At 44.7% G+C, this 21924-nt stretch overlaps 2 protein-coding genes across 2 annotated transcripts; both read right to left on the bottom strand.

The window, feature by feature from the left end:
- Positions 1 to 2783: 2783 nt before the first annotated feature.
- On the bottom strand, positions 2784 to 3659 carry LOC308276507 (olfactory receptor 7A10-like; the record flags this gene model as incomplete). Its single annotated transcript, XM_080715325.1, has 1 exon — positions 2784 to 3659. One exon carries the CDS (start codon positions 3657 to 3659, stop codon positions 2784 to 2786), a length of 876 nt encoding a protein of 291 aa, XP_080571451.1.
- A 9186-nt stretch (positions 3660 to 12845) lies between these two features.
- Positions 12846 to 13775, bottom strand: LOC308276506 (olfactory receptor 7A40-like; the record flags this gene model as incomplete). The annotated part of the gene is made up of 1 exon (XM_080715324.1): positions 12846 to 13775. One exon carries the CDS (start codon positions 13773 to 13775, stop codon positions 12846 to 12848), a length of 930 nt encoding a protein of 309 aa, XP_080571450.1.
- Positions 13776 to 21924: the final 8149 nt, after the last annotated feature.

Here is a 21924-nt window from a genome sequence, read left to right as displayed (position 1 = left end):
TGGATTTGGTTTTTTGTTGTTGTTGTACTAGAGATTGAATCCAGAGTCATTCTAACTTTGAGCTATACCCCCAGGCCTATTTTGTTTTGTTTTTTAATTTGGAAACAGGGTCTTAATAGGTTGATGAGAGTATCATTACTTGCTGAGGCTATCCTCGAACCTGCCACCCTCCCGTCTCAGCCTCCCAAGTACTGGGATTACAAGCATGCGCCACCTCGCCTGGCTAGTAGAGGATCATCTGAAACCACCGCTTTCCACTTTCATCTTCCTTATTCCTGGCTCCGTCTCTCCTTTAACTGCTCCCTATGATGTAATAGACCTTAACACACTGTATGCTTTACCTCTGGATATAGGATTTTATTTTCTTCAACATGATCATGTTTCTTTTTTCTTTCTTTCTTTTTTCTTTTTCTTTTATTTTATTTTTTAAACAAATTTTTATTGAACATAAATGGTATATATTTAAACTATACTTGGTGCCCTCTCCCCCCCAACCCCATTTTCCCTTCCCCCCTCCCACCAATGGTTGTCCAGGGTAACCATGCCATATTCATAATTTTAATGATCATGTTTCTTATGCATCACAGATAAATATAGGTGATACAGGCCAGATTCTGTATTATCTGGATAAGTGTAGTGAGGCAAAAACTATTCATCAATCCCACGCTCCAAGTGTAATGTATACTGAAAGACAAGTTAGAGTCAGAAATGAGCTTAAATGGTATGGGGTGAATTTTTACTCACACGTTGAATTACTGTGCAAGATATTGTTTTAGTTTTTAATTTTTTTTTTTTTTTTTTGGTGGTACTGGGGATGGAACCCAGGGGCCTTCTACCTCCGGGCTATACTCCCAGACCTATTTTATATTTTTTATTTGGAAACAGGGTCTCTTAAGCCAGCGCGGCTGGCTTTGAACCTGCACAATCCTCCTGTCTCAGTCTCCCAAGAGCAGGGATTACAAGTGTGCTTGCTCAACCACGCCCGGCAGACTGTGAGAGATTAAAAAACAAAACTTTAAAAATTGTTTGGTGCTGGGGCTGAGACAAGAGGATTGTGGGTTTGTGGACAGCCTCTGCTACTTAGTGAGGCCCTCTGCAACTTAGTGAGACCTTGTTTAAAAATAAAGAATAAAAATAGGACTAGGAGTGTAGCTCAGAGATAGAATGCCCCTGGGTTCCATCCCCAGTACCACCCCTGAAAAAATTGTTTGGAACTGGAATTCAAACATAGGGACATTCTACATCTGAACTACATCCCAGTCCTTAGCTCTATATTACTTTTAATTTTGAAACAGGGTCTTACTAAGTTGTGGAGGGCTTCACTAAGTTGCTGAGGCTGGCCTTAAACCTGTGATTCTCCTGTCTCAAGCCCCAAGTACTGGAATGACAGGCATGCACCACCAATGCCAGCTGCAGGATTTATTTTTGATAATGTATACTGTTCTAGAGCAATGAACCCCTGTGTGTGAGAACCAATCCTTTGGTGTAGTGGGACTAAAGAAAGAGAAGCAGATAGACCCAAGATTGCTCAGAGTGCAAGTTATTGGGAGAACTTTCCTGGGTGACAGCAAGACCTGCTGGATCCTTGCTCAGAAGAAGCAAATGTACACCAGTCAGGACAAAAATGACTCTGTCTAGGCTTTGGGCACCTGTTTCATCTACTACCAAAAATTAGAGTAAGGCGTGTTAGCATAGGAAGGCTGAGATAGAAGGACTGCAGGTTCAAGGCCAGCCTCAAAACTTAGTAAAACCCTGCTTGAAAACACAAAATATAGGGCTAGGGTGTAGCTCAGAGGTAGAACACTCCTGAGTTCAGTGCCAGTATAATATATGTTTATACACACACACATATACACATACACACAAAACAAAGACACACAGAGTGGTGGAAGTCAAAGGGATTTAAACTCTGGAAAGTAACTAGAAGGAGCACGCTGCAATTCTACAAGCTGATGACAGAATCGGAGTTACTAACTCTGAGGGTTAGAGCCCTGCATTCAATAGCATTTCTTGAAAAACGTCCCCTTTTTGTTTATTTTTGGGGTTGTTGTTGTTGTTGTTGTTGTTGTTCTTCTTCTTCTTCTTCTTCTTCTTCTTCTTCTTCTTCTTCTTCTTCTTCTTTTTCTTCTTCTTCCTCCTCCTCCTCTTCCTCCTCCTCCTCCTCCTCCTCTCCTTCTCCTTCTCCTTCTCCTTCTCCTTCTCCTTCTCCTTCTCCTTCTCCTTCTCCTTCTCCTTCTCCTTCTCCTTCTCCTTCTTCTTCTTCTTCTTCTTCTTCTTCTTCTTCTTCTTCTTCTTCTTTTCTTCTTCCTCCTCCTCCTTTTCCTTCTTCAGAAGATTGAACCAAGGAACATTCTACCTCCAAGCTGCACCCCCAGCCCTATTTTATTTTTTATTTGGAACAGGATCTTGCTAAATCTCTTGCTAAGTGGCTAAGGCGGACCTCAAACCTCTGATACTTATGTCCCAGCCTTCCAAATACTGGCATTACAGGCATGCACCAATGCACCCACCAAAAACATCCCCTTTACAGTTTCTCTCACAGATGTCTTCTCAGAGCCCTCTTGATGTCCTTGTTCCTCAGGCTGTAGATGAAGGGGTTCAGCATGGGGGTGACCGCGCTGTACATCACTGTAGCAGTTGAGTGTCAACTGTGGGCCACAGCTGCTGGTTCTGGACCTTTGAGACCTGCAGTCAGGGACGTTTGTCCAGCCCTGGACCAGACGCCCGGTTCCCAGCTGCCCTCCCAAGGAGTCTTCCCAAAGCGCTCTTGATGTCCTTGTTCCTCAGGCTATAGATGAAGGGTTCAGCATGGGGGTGACCACAGTGTACAACACTGAGGCTGCTGCGCTCGACTGTGAGTTTTGGGTCACAGCAGAACTCAGGTACACCCCCAGAAGCGTGCCATAGAACAGGAAGACCACAGAGAGGTGAGAGGCGCAGGTGGAAAAGGCCTTGAACTTGCCCTGAGCTGAGGAGATTGCACGGATGCAGGAAAGTATCTTGGAGTAAGAGTAGAGGATGCCGGTGAGGGAATAGCAGGCCAGCACCAAGGCCGCTAAATACATTGCCAAGTCATTAGGCAAAGTGTCAGAACAGGCGTGGTGGACCACCTGGTTCAGTTCACAGAAGAAGTGGGGGATTTCTAATTCTGCACAGAAGGACAACCGCAGCACCATGAAGCCATGCAAGAAGGAATTCAGGACACTCAGGATCCAGCACGCCAGCACCAGCAGCACACAGAGCCGGGGGCTCATGATGACCATGTAGTGCAGGGGGTGACAGATGGCCACGAAGCGGTCATAGGCCATTGCCGTCAGCAGAAAGGTGTCCAAGCCTGCAAAGAGTATAAAAAAGTACATCTGGGTGATGCAGCCTGCGTAGGTGATGGCCTGGCTGTGCGTCTGGATGTTCACCAGCATCTTTGGGACGGTGGTGGAGGTGAGGCAGATGTCCACAAAGGACAGGTTGGAGAGGAAGAAGTACATGGGCGTGTGCAGGTGGGCGTCTGAGACTGTGGCCAGGATGATGAGCAGGTTCCCCAGCACCGTGACCAGGTACATGGAGAGGAAAAGCTCAAAGATGAGGGGCTGCAGCTCCGGGTCCTCTGAGAATCCCAGAAGAAGAAATGCTGAAATCTTTGTATCATTCCTTAGTTCCATGTAGATGATGTGACTACGAGAGAGACAGAAAGAGGGGAAGAGAGAGACAGAGACAGAGAAACAGAGACAGACAGAGAGACAGAGAGACAGAGAGAGAGAGAGAGAGAGAGAGAGAGAGAGAGAGAGATACATTACCAGCCTTTCAGAAATACTGTCATCTATTTTTTCTTCTCCAAGATAATTTATCTACTTAGTGTATGAATCTGGTTACTGTTAAGGAGTCACCCTGTATCTCTGATTATCAATTTCTTTCCCACTTCTCTGCCTTTCTTCAAAGGTCATATATTCTAAAATTATGCTGAGAAATTCCTTTAATATTTGCCCACCCAGTTCTGGGTGCATACCCTACCGTCATTCTGGACTTCATTATGAAATGAGACTACAATGCACCAACAGAAGTATGTCTAGAATAAAAATAAAATTGAGCCGGGCGTGGTGGCGCACGCTTGTAATCCCCGCGCTTGGGAGGCGGAGACAGGAGGATCGAAGCCAGCCGCGTGCGCTGGCTTAGGAGACCCTGTTTCCAAAAATGAAAATGTAAAAATAGGTCTGGGAGTGTAGCCCGGAGGTAGAAGGGCTTCCAGGAACCCCAGTACCACCAAAATAAATAAATAAAAAATAAATAAAATAAATAAATAAAATAAAATTGAATATTATTCAGTTCAACTGCCCACTTTTAATCTGGCTATCTGATTTTTTACCATTCTGTGTGTGAGTGTATGTGTGTGTGTGTGTGTGTGTGTGTGTGTGTGTGTGTGTGTTACTAGAGATTGAATCCAGGAGCGTTCTACCTCTGAGATACACCCCCACCCCTATTTTATTTTATATTTGTGGGGTATTGGGGATTGAACCCAGGAGTACTCTACCTCTCAGCTATACCCCATCCCTTTTTATTTTGAAACAGTGTCTCTGTAAACTGATGAGGCTCAGTAAGTTGCTGAGGTTGAAAATCTGCTGTCTCAGCCTCCCAAGCACTGGGATTACGTGTATGTATCCATACCTGGCTTCAGAATCTTCTCTACTAGCTATTTAAAAATATATAGTTAATCGTTGGCAACCATAGTTCCCCTACTGTGCTATAGGACATTGAGTTTCCCCCTGTATGAATTAACGAGCCATTCTTCCAGCCCTCCTCTCCCTCCATCATTCCCAATAGTGACCACTCCTCTCCGATAGTCCCTCTAACAGTGACCACTGTTCTACTTCTGTGACCCCTTTCTTCCTCTTCTCTTCTCTTCCTCTCCCTCTCCCCCTCCTCCTCCCTCCTCCTCCTCCTCCTCCTCCTCCTCCTCCTCCTTCTTCTTCTTCTTCTTCTTCTCCTCCTCCTTCTCCTCCTCCTTCTCCTCCTCCTTCTCCTCCTCCTCCTCCTCCTCCTCTTCTTCTTCTTCTTCTCCTTCTCCTCCTCCTCCTCCTCCTCCTCCTCCTCCTCCTCCTCCTCCTCCTCCTCCTCCTCCTCCTCTTCTTCTTCTTCTTCTTCTTCTTCTTCTTCTTCTTCTTCTTCTTCTTCTTTTTCTCTCTCCCTCTTCCTTCTCTCCCTCTCATAGTGTACTGGGATTGAACCCAGACACATTCTACCTCCTAGCCATCCTTCTAATTTTTATTTTGAAACAGGGTCTTACTAAGTTGCTGAGTTTGGCCTCCAACCTGCGATCGCCTGTCTCAGCCTCTGACATACTGATTGCAGTACTTCATGTGCGTGTGCAACCACACCTGGCCGGTTGATCTCTTTTTTTATAAGCCCACTGGGTGCATTAGAGCCCCTGTTCCAGTCTTTTTTCAGCATGTAAAGGACTCCTGAGTCCATACTTTAAAAAATTCTGAGTCGGGCATGGTGCCCCACACTTATAATCTCCGCGCTCGGGAGACAGAGACAGGAGGATCGCGCAGGTTCGAAGCCAGCCTCAGCTACTTAGGCTCTCAGCAACTCAGTGAGACCCTGTTTCCAAATAAAATATAGAATAGGTCTGGGAGTATAGCCCGGAGGTGGAAAAGCCCCTGGATTCCACCCCCAGTACCACAAAAAATATTCTGCACATACCATTAACAATTATGTCCTTTTACATTGAATGACACTCTACATGATATAGCCCAGAGACATTATGGTACAAATGAATTTATTTTCTTGTTCTCTGTGTCTAAGGGACTTTCCTTTCTGCAGTGACATTAATACTTTTGTGAAAGTGTGTGAATAGGCATGCAATATATATAAAAAAAAAACAGAACAGGAGGAGAACTGAAATAAGACGAATGGCAAGGGAATAGAACCAGGCTAATATAGTGCTTTCCAAACTGTTAAACAAAACTGTAAGAAGCCTTGAATAAAAACTAACACCCAATATAAAAATAGCAATAATTGAGAGATAGCAACAAGAACCCTTTACAGTCACATCATTGTCAACAGTCACCCTGGGATGTAGAGTCCAACACAAGCTTCCCTTATTCACTCCAGGAATAAATACATGAATGATCAGGCAAGCAAGCAACCTTGCAAACTGCAGCCTCTCAGCTCGGGGCCCTTCTGCTTGGGCTCAGACACCTCAGCTCAGCTCTTGGCTTCCTTCTCTGACCTTCTCCTGCAAGCCCTGCTGGGCCTCACACTCACCTGTGCGAGGTCTCTATGGAAGGGCTCTGTGTGGAAGTCAGGATGCCTCCCAGAACAGTTAGAGCTGGAGCCTGAAGCTCTGTCCCCAGGCAAGACAGCTGGAGGGAACGGAGCACTGGTGGGTGAGCCAGACTGAGGACTCCTGGAGAGATGACCACGTCACGTCACGTCCAGCCTGAGGTTGCCCAGGCTGAGGGACAGTGGAGGAGAAGATAAATGCAGCTCCTAGATTCTCACCAGTTGCGTCTCCTTCTCGCTCCAGCCCCTGGGCACCATGCCCTCTGGGGACATTGATTGCACAAGACAGACTTTTTTCTCCAAATTATTCTTTGTTCCCAATAGACAGGACAAAAGTCAGGGGAATCTCGTCTATTGCATCTTCTCAAACACTCAGCTACTTTCCAGAGATTTGACCTCCTGACACCGGCCCTAGCCCTGAGCTCACTACACTGAAGATTCTGTTCTGACAGACCTTGGGTCTCCAAAGTCTTGACTTGTGTGGGGACACAGCCTCTGAGACCCCCAGGAAGTTCCTATCCCCTTCTTTAACAAAGAGGAGAACTGTAGCCTTTGATTTTAAAGCCATGGGTACCGAGGCCCGTCTTCATGACACTTTCTCTGACCCTGCTGGAATTCAGACTCACAGCAATGTGCTGAGTTGTCTTTTATCCTACATTTATAAAATGTTGGTCAGCTGGGTACAGGTGTACATGCCTGTAATCCTAGTACTTGGAAGGCGGAGACAGGAAGATTGCAGGTTCGTAGCCAGCCTCAACAACTTAGCAAGACCCTGTTTTAAAATGAAAAATAGAAAAAGGAATGGGGGTATAGCGCAGAGGTAGAATGTTCCTGGGTTCAAAGTCCAGAGCCAAATATTTAAGTAAAAAAAAAATAGAAAAAGGACTTGAGGTGTAGCTCGGAGGTAGAATGCCCCTGATTTAAAACCCTATTAGCCCCCCCAAAATTGGTAAAGTGACATTGGCTAAGTATAAGTGACATACTTAGATATTTTTATGCATGTTGCCTTGAGATTACTACCTATAAATATTCTTTTATTTGGTTTTGGTTAATGTGCTTTTATAGCCTTCAAAGAGTATTTCCGTAAGGTGTGCTGATGCATTCTAAAGCTGGTCAGCTCCCCTAACCTTTTGATTGCCCTTGAGATGCTTCTTCTTCTTCTTCTTCTTCTTCTTCTTCTTCTTCTTCTTCTTCTTCTTCTTCTTCTTCTTCTTCTTCTTCTTTTGGTGGTACTGGAGTGAAACCCAGAGGCTTTCTACCTCCAGGCTATACTCCCAGACCTATTTTTTATACTTTATTTGGAAACAGGGTCTCACTAGGTTGCTGAGAGCCTCACTAAGTAGCTGAGTCTGGCTTCGAACCTGTGCGATCCTCCTGTCTCAGCCTCCCAAGCGCGGGGATTACAAGCGTGATCCACCACGCCCGGCCGAGATGCTTCTTCTTGATATGGGTTTCCTTTAGTGGCTGGAAATGATTCTGCTTAATTAATATAAATTATATTTCACATGAACAATTAATCTTTGCAAACGGTGATATTTTTCTTACCAAAACGTGTATTTATCATTTTGACAGTTTTTGACATTATTACCACACATTTTAACCTACGCATCAGTCCTCTATTGTTGTTCTTCCTTTGAAAGAAATTCAGCTACTGCAAAGTGCCTTTATTCCTTTTTCTGAATGTTAAAGAATCCAGTGAGCTCTTTGAGGACTCTGGGTTATATTTTAAGACTATTGTCAGGGCAGCCCTAGACACATCCCAATATTTTACAGACCTGACTTTTTGAGCCTCGGTGCTAAGAGCAACGGTAAGACACTTTGGAAATGTAGTTAGTCCTTGATCCATTCACTGTCCCAGGGATTCTTGGTGCATCCAGTGTAAATGGAAGCTGAGCTTGACACCTGGTGCTCTGACTAGGAACAAAGTCAATGTCCTATCACTGCAAGCACAGCATTCCCATATCTCCAAAAGTAGGAAGCACTGACATTAGTAAACAGGCTGTTTTCAACACTTGTGCCTTGAGGTATGTGAAGCTTTGTGGAAACTCTTGATGTTTTTTCCATATTATTGAAGTCATGTCCATGCTATAAAGTGCTTTTCTGTAGGAGAGAAATGGGATTTCTATTTTATTATTTATTTATTTATTTATGGTGGTACTGGAGGTGGAACCCAGGGACCTTTCTACCTCCTAACTACACTCCCAGACCTATTTTATATTTTATTTGGAAACAGGGTCTCACTAAGTTGCTGAGACCCTCACTAAGTAGCTGAGGCTGGCTTCGAACCTGCGCGATCCTCCTGTCTCAGCCTCCCAAGCGCGGGGATTACGAGCGTGTACCACCATCCCTGGCTAGGATTTATATTTTAAAATCCAAAAGATCTTAGCTGCCTTCCAGTCTTTGAAACTATTAAGCCTTTTAACTGCCTACATTATTAAAAATATTTTTGGGGAAATTTTATTGTCCCACAGTGACATTGCCAGATAGCTTCACTAGAATTCTTTCAACCACAGCTGAGAAGAGCCTCTTATTATTTTTAATCCCCTTGATATACCACTGAGGAATTGTAAAGGTGATGGGTAAAACAAATTAAGCCTTTCCGATCTTAAATTGTAGGAAATTTTGTAGTTTAGGTCTAACACACTGTATCTTACATTATTAAAAAGTGATTTACCTTAATCACTATGACAATGAGTGTGTAAAACACTCATTTTGCATTGACATATTTTGTACTGCCTTTCATTAAAAGTGTATCAACGATAAAAAAAAAAGAAAATAAGAAACATAAGGGACTGCAAAAAAAGGAGGAGAAACTCCCCCGGAGTGGTGGAGGACTTGATGAAGGAAACCGTTCAAATAATACTATGTGCATATATGAAATTATCATTGACAATCTCAATAACGTCTATGAGAAAGGGGAGAGAGTAGGCTGAGATGTGGAGAGAAACACACCAAGTGTATGTTTCGTATCACTCTGAGCCTCATTATGGTGTATAATTACAAATGTGCCAATAAAAGTGCATTAAAATAAAAATAAAGCCGGGCGTGGTGGCGCACGCTTGTAATCCCCGCGCTTGGGAGGCGGAGACAGGAGGATCGTGCAGGTTCAAAGGCAGCCGCGCTGGCTTAGGAGACCCTGTTTGCAAATAAAATATAAAATAGGTCTGAGAGTGTAGCCCGGAGGTAGAAGGGTTCCATCCCCAGTACCACCAAAAATAAATAAATAAATAAATAAATAAATAAATAAATAAATAAATGAAACTCAGCAAAGATGAAACTCGACAACAAAGATTTAAACTTGCGGAATACCAATAAAAATTCACTGAAGTGAAATGGCACTTTTGTTAAATTATCTACAAAGATGAGACTTCTGTTCACCACCTCTTTCTTTTATCTGTGACTTGGTCAATGTGACCATGAAGTTCCCACATTGAGAGATGGAGTCTAATCCTACACTTTGGATCTCAGTTATTCTGGGTTTTTTTTTTTTCTTCTTCTTTTTTTTTTTTTTTTTTTTTTTTTTTTGGTGGTACTGGGGTTCCTGGAAGCCCTTCTACCTCCGGGCTACACTCCCAGACCTATTTTTTTATATTCTTATTTGGAAACAGGGTCTCTTAAGCCAGCACGGCTGGCTTTGAACCTGCGTGATCCTCCTGTCTCTGCCTCCCAAGCGCGGGGATTACAAGCGTGCGCTACCACGCCCGGCTCTTCAGTTATTCTTTGGATTAATGTGGCTCCGCCATATGAATATAGGTGCTCCTTTCTGCTGTAAGGTGAGAGTGTGTGCACCAAAACCCAGTTGACCAACCACAGCCACCCTCCAGCATCCCACAGCTATCAAGCCCCCAAACCCAAGAGAGTATTCGCTGAACACCACCAGCACCCTCACACCAAGTGCAGGCATACTATTATAGATTTAAAAAAAAAAAAAAAAAGTCGGGCGTGGTGGCGCACGCTTGTAATCCCAGCATTTGGGAGGCTGAGACCAGAGGATCGCGGTTTGCAGACAGCCTCAGCTACTTAGCGAGGCCCTTTGCAACTCAGTGAGACCCTGTTTCAAAATAAAAAATAAAAAAAGAGGGCAGGGGATGTAGCTCGGAGGTCAAATGCCCCTGGGTTACATCCCCAGACCCGCAAAAAAAAATATATATATATACAAAAGAAAACAACCTCACAGTTTTAAACCATTTATTTTTAGGATGGCTTGTTATATAGCAATAGCTTACTTATACAATAAACAATGCAAACAGAACCAGAGACATTCTGAATAATCTGCTACATCTTATATTTGGCATATATTCTGATGTTTGAAGGCAAAATTCATAACTATCTGGTTGTTCATATTTATTTCAGATAACTGTATGAGAAAGTGGCCACTGGAAGTCTCCATTCCAGGTAACCTGGAGAGATTGGAACACCAGGTCTGTTTGTGCAGGGACACCTGTGCTCAGGTAGCACTGGTCCTTATTCCCGAGGCGTTACTGGTCAAGGTTCAAGTTCTCATGTAGGCCACTCTTTGATTATGAGATTTGAAGAGATTTTATAACATAAAAGACAGAAGGCAAAAGATAATGATAGACATGTTTTTTACTCACTTGCACATTAAACCTTATGGCAAAAATTTTAAAGGGGGAAATATCTTGTTTATGGCAATGGAAGGAGTTGTATTTTTAGGAAGCACTGGGATATTTTAGCAGAAAGAGCAAGAGGGTGCAAAGAACATACAGAACATCATACCAAATGATTCAGGATACTGAACAAAAACCCCTTGGTGCATAAACACTGAGATTGCACATTCCAATGAGTAAATGCATATAATAAAAAAATAGACCTTTTATAGTCAAGCATGGTATCCCACACCTATAACCCCAGCACTTGGGAGGCTGACTCAGGAGGATCACAGGTTTGAGGCCAGTCTCAGCAACTTAGCAAGACCCTCAGAAATTTAGTGAGACCTGTTTCAAAATAAAAATGTCTGGGTGTGTATCTCAGAGGTAAAATGTTCCTGGGTTCAATCCCCAGTATAAAAAAAAAAAGTTTAAACCTTTAATAAAAGATGTATGATTGAAATTTCAGTGAATGATGGACATTTTTACAGATGAAAGCTCCTCTCTGAATTTAACACCATACTAAGTCTGTTGGTTTTTTGCAATTTTGTCTTTCTTGGTAGGCTACACGTGTAATGCATATATGATAGCATTTTTCATTACTTCTCTTTTTCATGGACTATAGCGTTTTCTGAAAAATGCACTGAATAATAGAATACTATCCTTCTGATCGTGCAGGTTCAAAGCCAGCCGCGCTGGCTTAAGAGACCCTGTTTGCAAATAAAATATAAAATAGGTCTGGGAGTGTAGCCCGGAGGTAGAAGGGTTCCATCCCCAGTACCACCAAAAATAAATAAATAATTAATTAATTAATTAATTAAATGAAACTCTAGCCGGGCGTGGTGGCGCACGCTTGTAATCCCCGCGCTTGGGAGGCTGAGACAGGAGGATCGCACAGGTTCAAAGCCAGCCTCAGCTACTTAGTGAGGCTCTCAGCAACGTAGTGAGACCCTGTTTCCAAATAAAATATAAAAAATAGGTCTGGGAGTATAGCTCGGAGGTAGAAAGCCTCTGGGTTCCATCCCCAGTACCACCAAAAATAAATAAATAAATAAATAAATAAATAAATAAATAAATAAATAAATAAATAAATGAAACTCAACAAAGATGAAACTCATGACCAACTGTGAAACCACTAGTAAGTTGAAATCTAGATAATAAGGAAGAGTGGTGAAGGTAGCAACAAAGAAAGAAACAGAGAACAGAAAATTGAGAAACTGCAGTCTCAGAAAATTTTTTTCTTTCTTCTTTCTTTCATTCTTTCATTTTTTGTGGTACAGAGGATTAAAACCAGGCGTTTTCTATCTCCAAGCTATGCTCCCAGCCCTTTTTCCCCCCATTTTTTTTTGTGGCACTGGGGTTCCTGAAAGCCCTCCTACCTCCGGGCTACACTCCCAGATCTATTTTATTTTTGGAAACAGGGTCTCTTATGCCAGAGCAGTTGGCTTCGAACCTGCGCCATCCTCCTGTCTCCGCCTCCCAAGCGCGGGGATTACAAGAGGGTGCCACCACGCCCGGCCATTTTTTTGTTTTGAAACAGGCTCTTGATAGTTTGCTGAGAGTGTCAGTACATTCCTGAGGCTGAGCTCCAATCTGTGACCCTCCTGTCTCAGCCTCCCAAGTACTGGGATTACAGGCGTGCACCATCATGCCCAGCCAGAACTGTGTCTATAATATGATAACATAAATGTCCCCAGTTGTCAAGTGTCGCTTATCCCACAGGCCTAGCACAATGCCTCACCATATGAGATGGCTGGGAATGTTCAAATCACCTCTGACCTAAGGTTGGGAAGGACACTGGGAAAGCAGGAAAACAAGAAAGGGAGAAAACACCAGAGAGCAGAAAATGACTAATGAGGTGGCTTAAACAGCAAAGCAGCTGCAATGAAAGAAAGAATTGTAAAGCTTGGCTCTGCGACTCAGTGCTGTGTCCACAGGCACGTCTAGAAAAAGGCCCTTTCATGGCTTCCTTCTAAAGAGTCTTCTCAGAGCCCCCATTAAGTCCTTGTTCCTCAGGCTGTAGATGAAGGGGTTCAGCATGGGGGTGACCACGCTGTACATCACTGAAGCTCTTGCAGTGGATTGTGAGTTCTGGGTCACAGAAGAACTCAGATACACTCCCAGGAGCGTGCTGTAGAACAGGGAGACCACAGAGAGGTGGGAGGCGCAGGTGGAAAAGGCTTTGTACTTGCCCTGAGCCGAGGAGATTGCACGGATGGAGGAGACTATCTTGGAGTAAGAGTAGAGGATGCCGGCCATGGGGCCACCACCTAGCAGCACTGCTGCGAAATACATCACCATGTCATTGGGAAAAGTATCAGAACAGGCAAGTAGGACCAGTTGGTTAAGCTCACAGACAAAGTGTGGGATTTCCAGGTTAGTACAGAAGGACAACCGCAACGCCATTAGGGTTTCTAGTAAGGAATTCAGGACCGTTGTGATCCAGGATGCCAGCACTAGCAATCCGCAGAGCCGGGGACTCATGATGACCATGTAGTGCAGGGGGTGACAGATGGCCACGAAGCGGTCATAGGCCATCACTGCCAGGAGGAAGTTGTCCAACCCTACGAATAATATAAAAAAGTACATCTGGGCGATGCAGCCTGCGTAGGTGATGGCCTTGCTGTGCGTCTGGATATTCACCAGCATCTTTGGGACGGTGGTGGAGGTGAAGCAGATGTCCACAAGGGACAGGTTGGAGAGGAAGAAGTACATGGGCGTGTGCAGGTGGACGTCTGAGACTGTGGCCAGGATGATGAGCAGGTTCCCCAGCACCGTGACCAGGTACATAAACAGAAACAGCCCAAAGAGGAAGGGTTGCAATCTGGGGTCCTCTGAAATCCCCAGAAGAAGAAAACTGGAAATTCGTGTGTCATTCTCTGGCTCCATATATCTGATGTGACTAACAACAAAAGACATAGAGAAGTTATATGACAACATTATTTGATAGTAACCTGACAAAAAATGTTATATTTTTTAGTACTGAAGATTGAACCCAGGGACATTCTACCTTTGAGCTACACCCCCAGCCCTTTATATTTTTTTATTTTGAAATGGTCTCTTGCTAGATTGCTAAGGCTGGCCTTAAGTCTGTGATCCTTCTGTCTCGTACTACCAAGTACTGGGATTACAGGCATGTGTCAACATGCCCCTATAGTAACTATTAAAGATAATAAAATGTTATCTGGAGTTACAGGCATGTGTCACCATGCCTGTATAGTAACTCTTAGAGATGACAGAAATTTCTCTTTAATAGTCACTGTTGGCATGCAAATTTCTATATCTTGTGTGTATGAACATGTTCTCCTTAAGGAATCCCTTTGCCACCTTTAATTTGTAATTCCTGTCTCATGATCAGCCTTTACCCCAAAGGTCTTGTATTACAAATTTTAAAGACTAATTTTTTTCTTGCATTTGAGGAATAAAGTTTTGTGATGATCATGCTTCAGGCAATGTTTAGGCGGTGACTGATCAGTGCTAAAAAATGAATGCTAAAAAACTCAAAGAGAGCCAGGCGTGGTGACGCACGCTTGTAATCCCAGTACTCAGGAGGCTGAGACAGGAGGATCGTGGTTCGCCGACAGCCTCAGCTACTTAGTGAGGACCTCTGCAACTCAGTGAGACCCTGTTTCAAAATAAAGAATAAAAAATAGGGCTGGGGCATAGCTCCGAGGTAGAATGTCCCTGGGCTCCAACCCCAGTACTGCCAAAAAAGGAAAAACAACTCAGAGAGAAATAATATAAGCAAATGAAAGCCAATATAAACAGGTAAAGAAATAATTGTGTCAGGCAATAAGAGAACTACAAAGAAAAGGAAGTGGGCATCTAGAAGAAAGCCCATGGCAAGTGTTATTTTGTCCTGGGTGTTCAGGCAAGACCAGCAGATAAGTGAGGCATAAAAAGAGAACCCAGAGAGACAGGAGAGAAACTCAGGGATCAGCAGACGTGGCAGGAGCTGCGGCCAGGGCACAGGCTCTGAGGGAGCCGCGTTTCGGATGCGCACAGTCAACAGGAGCCAGCGTGACAGGGGAGGGGCCCGAGGGACAATGGTGGGAGTTGGTGTCAGAGAGTAACAAAGACTATAGTGGTCTCATTGATGCGGACGCTTCCAGACACATCTGTCCAGAGATGGCTGCCTTTGCCTTGAAGTAAGTTGGCTGCCAGAGCTCAGAACAAGTCACAATGCACTGCTCTTTACTTGCATCTGTCACCTTATGAACTGGTCCCTGTGCGGAGTTTACCAAACCCAGGTCCTCTCTGAAACCTACTCTCACTCCTGTAGTCAGTTGCTCTCTCTCTTTCTTTTCTCTCTCTCTCTCTCTCTCTCTCTCTCTCTCTCTCTCTCTCTCTCTCTTTCTCCTCTCCCTCTCCCTCTCCCTCCCCCTCCTGTCTCCGTCCCTCTCTCTTTTTCACACACACACACACACACACACACACACACACACACACACACTTTAAAACAGGCGGCACCCCACATCTCCATTAATGCCCTACTCTTCTCATCTCCATTTATGTTACTCAGAAGGAATGGCCACCAGGCAAGCTGTCAGTATCAAATCATGTTTCCTCTAAAAGAATTAGCAGTGGTACTCAGGAACTCCAGTCGGTTAACCTCCCATACACATGCACCCTGGACCTTTGTTTTAGAATGGTCCTTTTCTGCCCACTGTTTTAAACAAATAGGTAAAAATCTGCTCGAGAGAGAGAGAGAGAGAGAGAGAGAGAGAGAGAGAGAGAGAGAGAGAGAGAGAGAGATGAGAGGAGAGAGAAAGAGAGAGAGAGAGAGAGAGAGAGAGAGAGAATGAATGAGCGAGACAGAGGGAGGCAGAGGGAGGCAAGGAGGAAAAAAAAAATGAAGTGGCCCAGGGCAGGGGTCTGATAAGCACAGGCAGCCCCCGAGGTACGCAGGGGAGACGCAGCTCCCCTGTTCTGGCAGCAGCAACCTGGCTCCAGGATGTGCAGAAAGCTAGCAGGTGACAAGGTTGTATTTCAAGCTCAAATCTTTCAATAAAGCCGGCGCAAATGGGCCTCTGACTGGGCACAAATGGAGTCGTTCCACCAGCTCACAAATCTTAAAAAACTCAGAGGAATGAAAGACCTCAGTAGAAAAGTCAACACGTCCTAGAGGAACCTCAGGAAGCTCAGGCACACACACAGGGGCCCAAATCATCTCCAGCGCGGTGGAAACCTCAGATGTAAGAATACAGGTGCGTTTCCCTAAAACTTCAAATTTTATGACTCAAACTTTTCCCTCCAAAGTCCATAGAGTAACGGTAAATTGGACAATTTCATTGAAATGCTAATAAATGTAGAAAATGGGTGTGTGATAATAAGCAAGTCGGAATGACCTCCCTCTCAGAGCTGAAGCCGTGCTGCCCCCACTGGGTCCCCCCACGCACAGCGCAGCCTCCCTTCCCACCTCGCTCCCGCAGAGGTCCCTGGATACACGGCCCATGTCTGTGGAAGCCACGCTGTTTCCCTTGGGCCACTTTTGCACGAGCTTCCGTCCCTCCCAGCGCTGGGCTCCGGTCCACCCCTCTTTTGAGAATCCAAACAAACATGACAGCAACTCCAGGGCACCCAGTCTACACCCACAGCCAGCTCTGGGCTCAGGACCAGGCTGGCCGGCCTCTCAGGTGACCTCGGGTGCAGGTCCTCGGCTTCCAGCCCCTGGGAAGCTTTCCCAGCACCTGCCGGGCTCTCAGACTCACCTGGATGGATTTCTCCATGGAAGGTCTCACCTGGAAATCCACGTTGTGGATGGTCGATGGTGGAAACGGAACCTGTGTCACCAGAGGAGACAGCTGGGAGGAGTCAGGTGTCAGTGCTGGAGCCAGTTGCAGGACTTGAAGATGACAACAGCCACGTCCCACCCAGACCAAGGCTGCTCGCGCTGGGGACGCAGGCGGGGAGCTAAGTGCAGCTGTGTCTGCTCAGGAGGCTCATTGGCTCTTGCTTTGCCAGCCCTGAGCCATCACTGCCCTGGGGACACCGCTCTGCACCTAAAGCAATTTGTCTCGTTGATTCTCTGTTCCCAAGAGACCAAGTTAAATGCTAGGGGACTTGGTCGTCATTACTTCTTCTCCATGAATGCTCTGTCTCCAGAGATCTAAACCGCTACCACCTGACCCCCGTGCTTGACAGGAAGTTTCCTGCAAAGTCTAGGATGGATGAACTGTCTTGGCCAGGTCCCCTGAGTCCATAGAGCCTAGACTTGTGCAGTGGGGACACAATCCTGATGCCTCAAAAAATGTACTATCCCTCTCTTCAACAAGGGGATGAACTTTGATCCTTACTACAAAACCATGAGGGCTATAGTCCTTGGCTTCATGGTACATTTTTTAAAACATTCTTAAATATCATACCTAAGCCAGACGTAGTGGCGCACACCTGTAATCCCAGTACTTGGGAGGCGGAGACAGGAGAATCATAGGTTCAAGGACAGCCTCCACAGTGTAGCAAGACTCTGAGCAACCTAGTGAGACTGTGTTTCAAAACAAAAAAAAAAAAAAAATGGGCTGGGGGTATCACTCAGAATTAGAATGTTCCTAGGTTTAATCCCCAGTTTCATAAGTAAATAAATCTTACAACCCATATCAGGAGCTGTCATTTAGATGTGTATTTATAAAATGTTTGATAACTCAGAGATATTTGTATTTTTTATTCAATTTTCAGAGATTAGCAGCATATAAGAATTTTCTTTTTGTTTTGGGGGAATTTTTTTTAGTGTGTGTGTGTGCCTCACTAAGTAGCTGAGGCTGGCTTCGAACACGTGCGATCCTCCTGTCTCAGCCTCCCGGGCGCGGGGATTACAAGCGTGCACCACCACGCCTGGCGAGACTCTATTTCAAAACAAAACAACACTTTTTAAAGGGCTGGGTGTGTATCTCAGAGGAAGAATGCCTCTAGATTCAATCCCCAGTAACGCGTGCGCGCGCGCATGTGCACACACACACACACACACACACACACACACACACACTAAAAAAAATTTCTTTTTGAAAGTCTTGTATTATTTCTACAGTTATATTCCTGATTTGATATTCTGGAGATCTCTGAATTTCTGTGTTATTAGGTTCTGATATTATGGGGTTGTAGGCGTTCATTGCTCTATTGTTGTTCCTCTTTCCCATGATTTCAGAAGTTTGTGCCTTCTCTGGGTTCTTCCCCAGGTCACCACAACTTCACTTAGAGTGTTCTGGATCTCGAGTTTGTTGTAATCTCAGCTGCCACTACTCCTTTACTGAGTTGTATCATAAAGTCTCAGACCCAGGGAGTTAATAGAGGCTGCGTGAGACGGTGGAGGTGCCAAGCTGGGCATTTTCCCATGGGGAGCTGTGACTAGGGTGTGGTATCTTTGCCACCGCTACTCCTTCACTGGGTTGGACTGCAAAATCTCAGACTCAGGGAGATAATCAAAGGTGCACAAGTCCCTGGGGGTGCAGTGCTGGGTCTCCTGTAGGGACCGCAATTTCACTTAAAGTTATTGTGCGCGCTGATCTGGAGATGTTACAGGTGTGGTGAACTTGCCACCGCTGCTGGCAACATGGCGCCACTGCCATGCCCTCAGCTGTGAGGCTGGCGTATTTCTTTTCTGGAATTTTTTTGTGTGTGTGTGGTACTGGGGTTCCTGGAAGCCCTTCTACCTCTGGGCTACACTCCCAGACCTATTTTTACATTTTTATTCAGAAACAGGGTCTCCTAAGCCAGCGCGTGCAGCTGGCTTCGAACCTGCGCGATCCTCCTGTCTCTGCCTCCCAAGCGCGGGGATTACAAGCGTGCACCACCACGCCCGGCCTCTTTTCTGGTTTTGAGCTCCATTCTGAGTCCCTGGAAGGCGTGATGAGCTTGGCCACTGGGAGTTTTAGATGTTCTTTGTGCTGAAAGAACTGCTAAATGATCCACAGCTTCTCATTTCAGTTCCTTGTTTACCTTTCCTCTCTGAAGCCTGGTGCTGTGAGGTATGATGGCGCTGGTGCAGCTCCGCAATGCAGGCTAGTTTTTTTTCTGGTCTCTGGTTGTTCTTCTAGTCTTCCTTTTCTCTGTCCCTTGTGTTTACATTTTTTATTTCTCTGCTAATAGTGTTTTCTAGCTATGAAAAGCACTGATTTTGTGGCAATACCAAGTATAACTTTTAGAGAATCCTTTAAATAATTTTTAACCAGTTTGTGGAAAAAATACCATGTTATCTTTAACAGATATTTAAACTTAACCTTTTGATTTTTGTTCTCAAATTCCATTTCTCTATGGAATAATTTATGCTAGAATTAGTTATTTATGCTAAAATTTTGCCATACAAATCATATATATATACATATATAATCATTTCCCCCTTTTATTTGTTTCTTTTATATATTTTTATTTTTGTGGTACTGGGGTTCCTGAAAACCTTTCTACCTCCAGGCTACACTCCCAGACCTATTTTATATTTTTATTTGGAAACAGAGTCTCTTAAGCCAGCGAGGCTGGCTTCGAACCTGTGTGATCCTTCTGTCTTCTCCTCCCAAGCATGGGGATTACAAGCGTGCGCCACCATGCCTGGCCATTTCCCCCTTTTTATAATACCTCCTTATACCTCTGAATATCTCTTATTATTTATTGGATTTCCCTTTATCTTGACCAATTTTTAACTGTCAACAATTAAACAATCCTTACATTTAAATAATTCTTACACTAAAACAGCCCCTATAATAAATCTCTCAATTTAGACAAATTACTTTTTTTAGGTAACCTAAAACCCTCAGCACTTAGATTAAAACATTTAATAATGTTCTTAATAGTTGTTTATCAAAACACAGCCTTAGCTGGGCATGGTGCCACACACTTGTAATCCCAGAATTTGGGAGGCTGAGACAAGAGGATCGTGGTTCGTTGGCAGCCTCAGCTATTACTTATTGAGGCTCTTTGCAACTCAGTGAGACCCTGTTTCAAAATAAAGAATAAAAAAATAGGGCTGAGGGTATAGCTTAGAGAAATAATGCCTCTTGAGACTTCTTCCATGCCTCTGTGCTGTCTGCATCACCGCAGCCTTTGCCTTGAACCCCTCCTGCTGTCAGCTGTGCTGGGTCTCCATCCAAGGACATGGCATGATTCCCTCCATTGACTGGATCCTCCAGCCCACCCACAGCCCCCTTCCAGGCAGGCATGTTTTCTTTACCTCTTTTATTGCATTTGGTAAAACAGTTTATAGCCCAACACCCCTCTTAAGGGCACTGTCATGGAGTGCCCCTCAAGATGCAGGGCTCCAATCCTCAACAGAGCATCATCCTCCATCTCTCTTCCAATGGAACCCCGCAGCCCAGGTTCCTTTTGGGTTTAGTGTGAAGGATCAAAATAAGTAGAGGTTAGCTGGGCGTGGTGGCGTGCACTTGTAATCCTAGCATTTGGGAGGCTGAGACAGGAGGATCACGGCTCGTGGACAGCCTCAGCTACTTAGTGAGGCTCTCACCAACATAGTGAGACCCTGTTTCCAAATAAATTATAAAATAGCCGGGCGTGGTGGCACATGCTTGTAATCCCCGCGCTTGGGAGGCAGAGACAGGAGGATCACACAGGTTCGAAGCCAGCCGCGCACGCTGGCTTAGGAGACCCTGTTTCCAAATAAAAATGTAAAAATAGGTCTGGGAGTGTAGCCCAGAGGTAGAAGGGCTTCCAGGAACCACAGTACCACCAAAAAAATAAATAAATAAAAATAAATAAATAAATTATAAAATATGTCTGGAGTATAGCCCATAGGTAAAAAAAAAAAATCCCCTGGGTTCCACCTCCAGTACTACAAAAAAAGAAGAAATATATTCCTGAAATATGTGTAGAGCCTAAATATACTATTGATTTTCAATTTAATAAGAGAACAATGTATTGAGTTAAAGTAGATGATCAAAATGTCATCATGAACTTGCCAGCTGGGCCAACTTTTTTCACTATCCATTACCATCACCTTAACTAAGTTTAGATATCTGTAATGTTGAAATTGAGTTGTCACAAAGGAGGCAAACACCAGCCAAGTTATCGTGTGAGACCAAGCCTCTTTAATTAAATTGGCACCTTTGGGTGAGGTCTGCCAACCGTGGGAGAAGGGACAATAACCGGATAGCAGAGTCATGTCGGTAGAGTCACACCACAGAGAGGAAGTGAGGGGATTTATGTAGCCAGGGACTTGGGGTGGGGCTTGGGGTGGGGCTAGCAGCATGGGACTGTCAGTCCTCTCACGACATCTGGAGTCTTGCAGCATCAGGAGTATGCCTCGTGATGTCTGGAGCCTCATGATGTCTGGAGCCTCACAATGTCTCCATCTGGCTTCTGGGATTCCGCCTCCTGTCATGTGAGGGGAGTGGGAGGGATCTGACCTATAATCCCAGCCTTTTGGTGATACTGGGTGACTACCAAGTCAATAACTACGTCCTGCTGTCCGAGGGGACATTGTTATAGGGGCCCCTTGGCCAGGAGAGGTCGGGTCATTCAGAAGTGGGCTGGTGGGAGTACAGCTGCAGCAGGAGTTGACTGGAGGTTACCCTGGACAGCTCAGTAATGCACATTTGAATGAACTTTAGCAGACAAGGGGATATCAAAAAGGAAAGGCAAATCATGAGAATGGGTCCCAGGAGGGGAAGCCCAGCAGCTCAGCTACTGGCCCTTGGAACCCTCCCAGATATGAGGTAAACTGTCGATATCATGTTTTTAGATTTTTGCTTAATCTGATCAGGGTTTAGGCATTTTCCTCCACTAGACCAGATTCATTAATGTAATACCAATATTTTTCCCTGAAAAAGAGATACACACCACCCTCTTCAGCAGTGAGTAAATATGGGTCAGTCTGGTCAAGTGGAAACCATGCTATTGGGTCAGGAGCATCAGTAACAGAATTTAGAGAGAGTTAAATACTTATGGCTGTCTGGCATCCAGAAAGGGAAAATACTGCACTGATCCCACCTTGTGGTCAGTTCAAATTTTTATGGAAGGGGGCAAATAGGTCTCCTGTGCAGTGAATTTCCGGACATCAACAGGTGGGCCTTTCCTGATGACTGCAGTCGATATGGGA

Source organism: Muscardinus avellanarius (genome assembly GCF_963383645.1).
Source record: "Muscardinus avellanarius genome assembly, chromosome: 18".
Taxonomy (NCBI): Eukaryota; Metazoa; Chordata; class Mammalia; order Rodentia; family Gliridae; genus Muscardinus; species Muscardinus avellanarius.
This window is presented reverse-complemented; position numbering and strand designations above follow the sequence as displayed.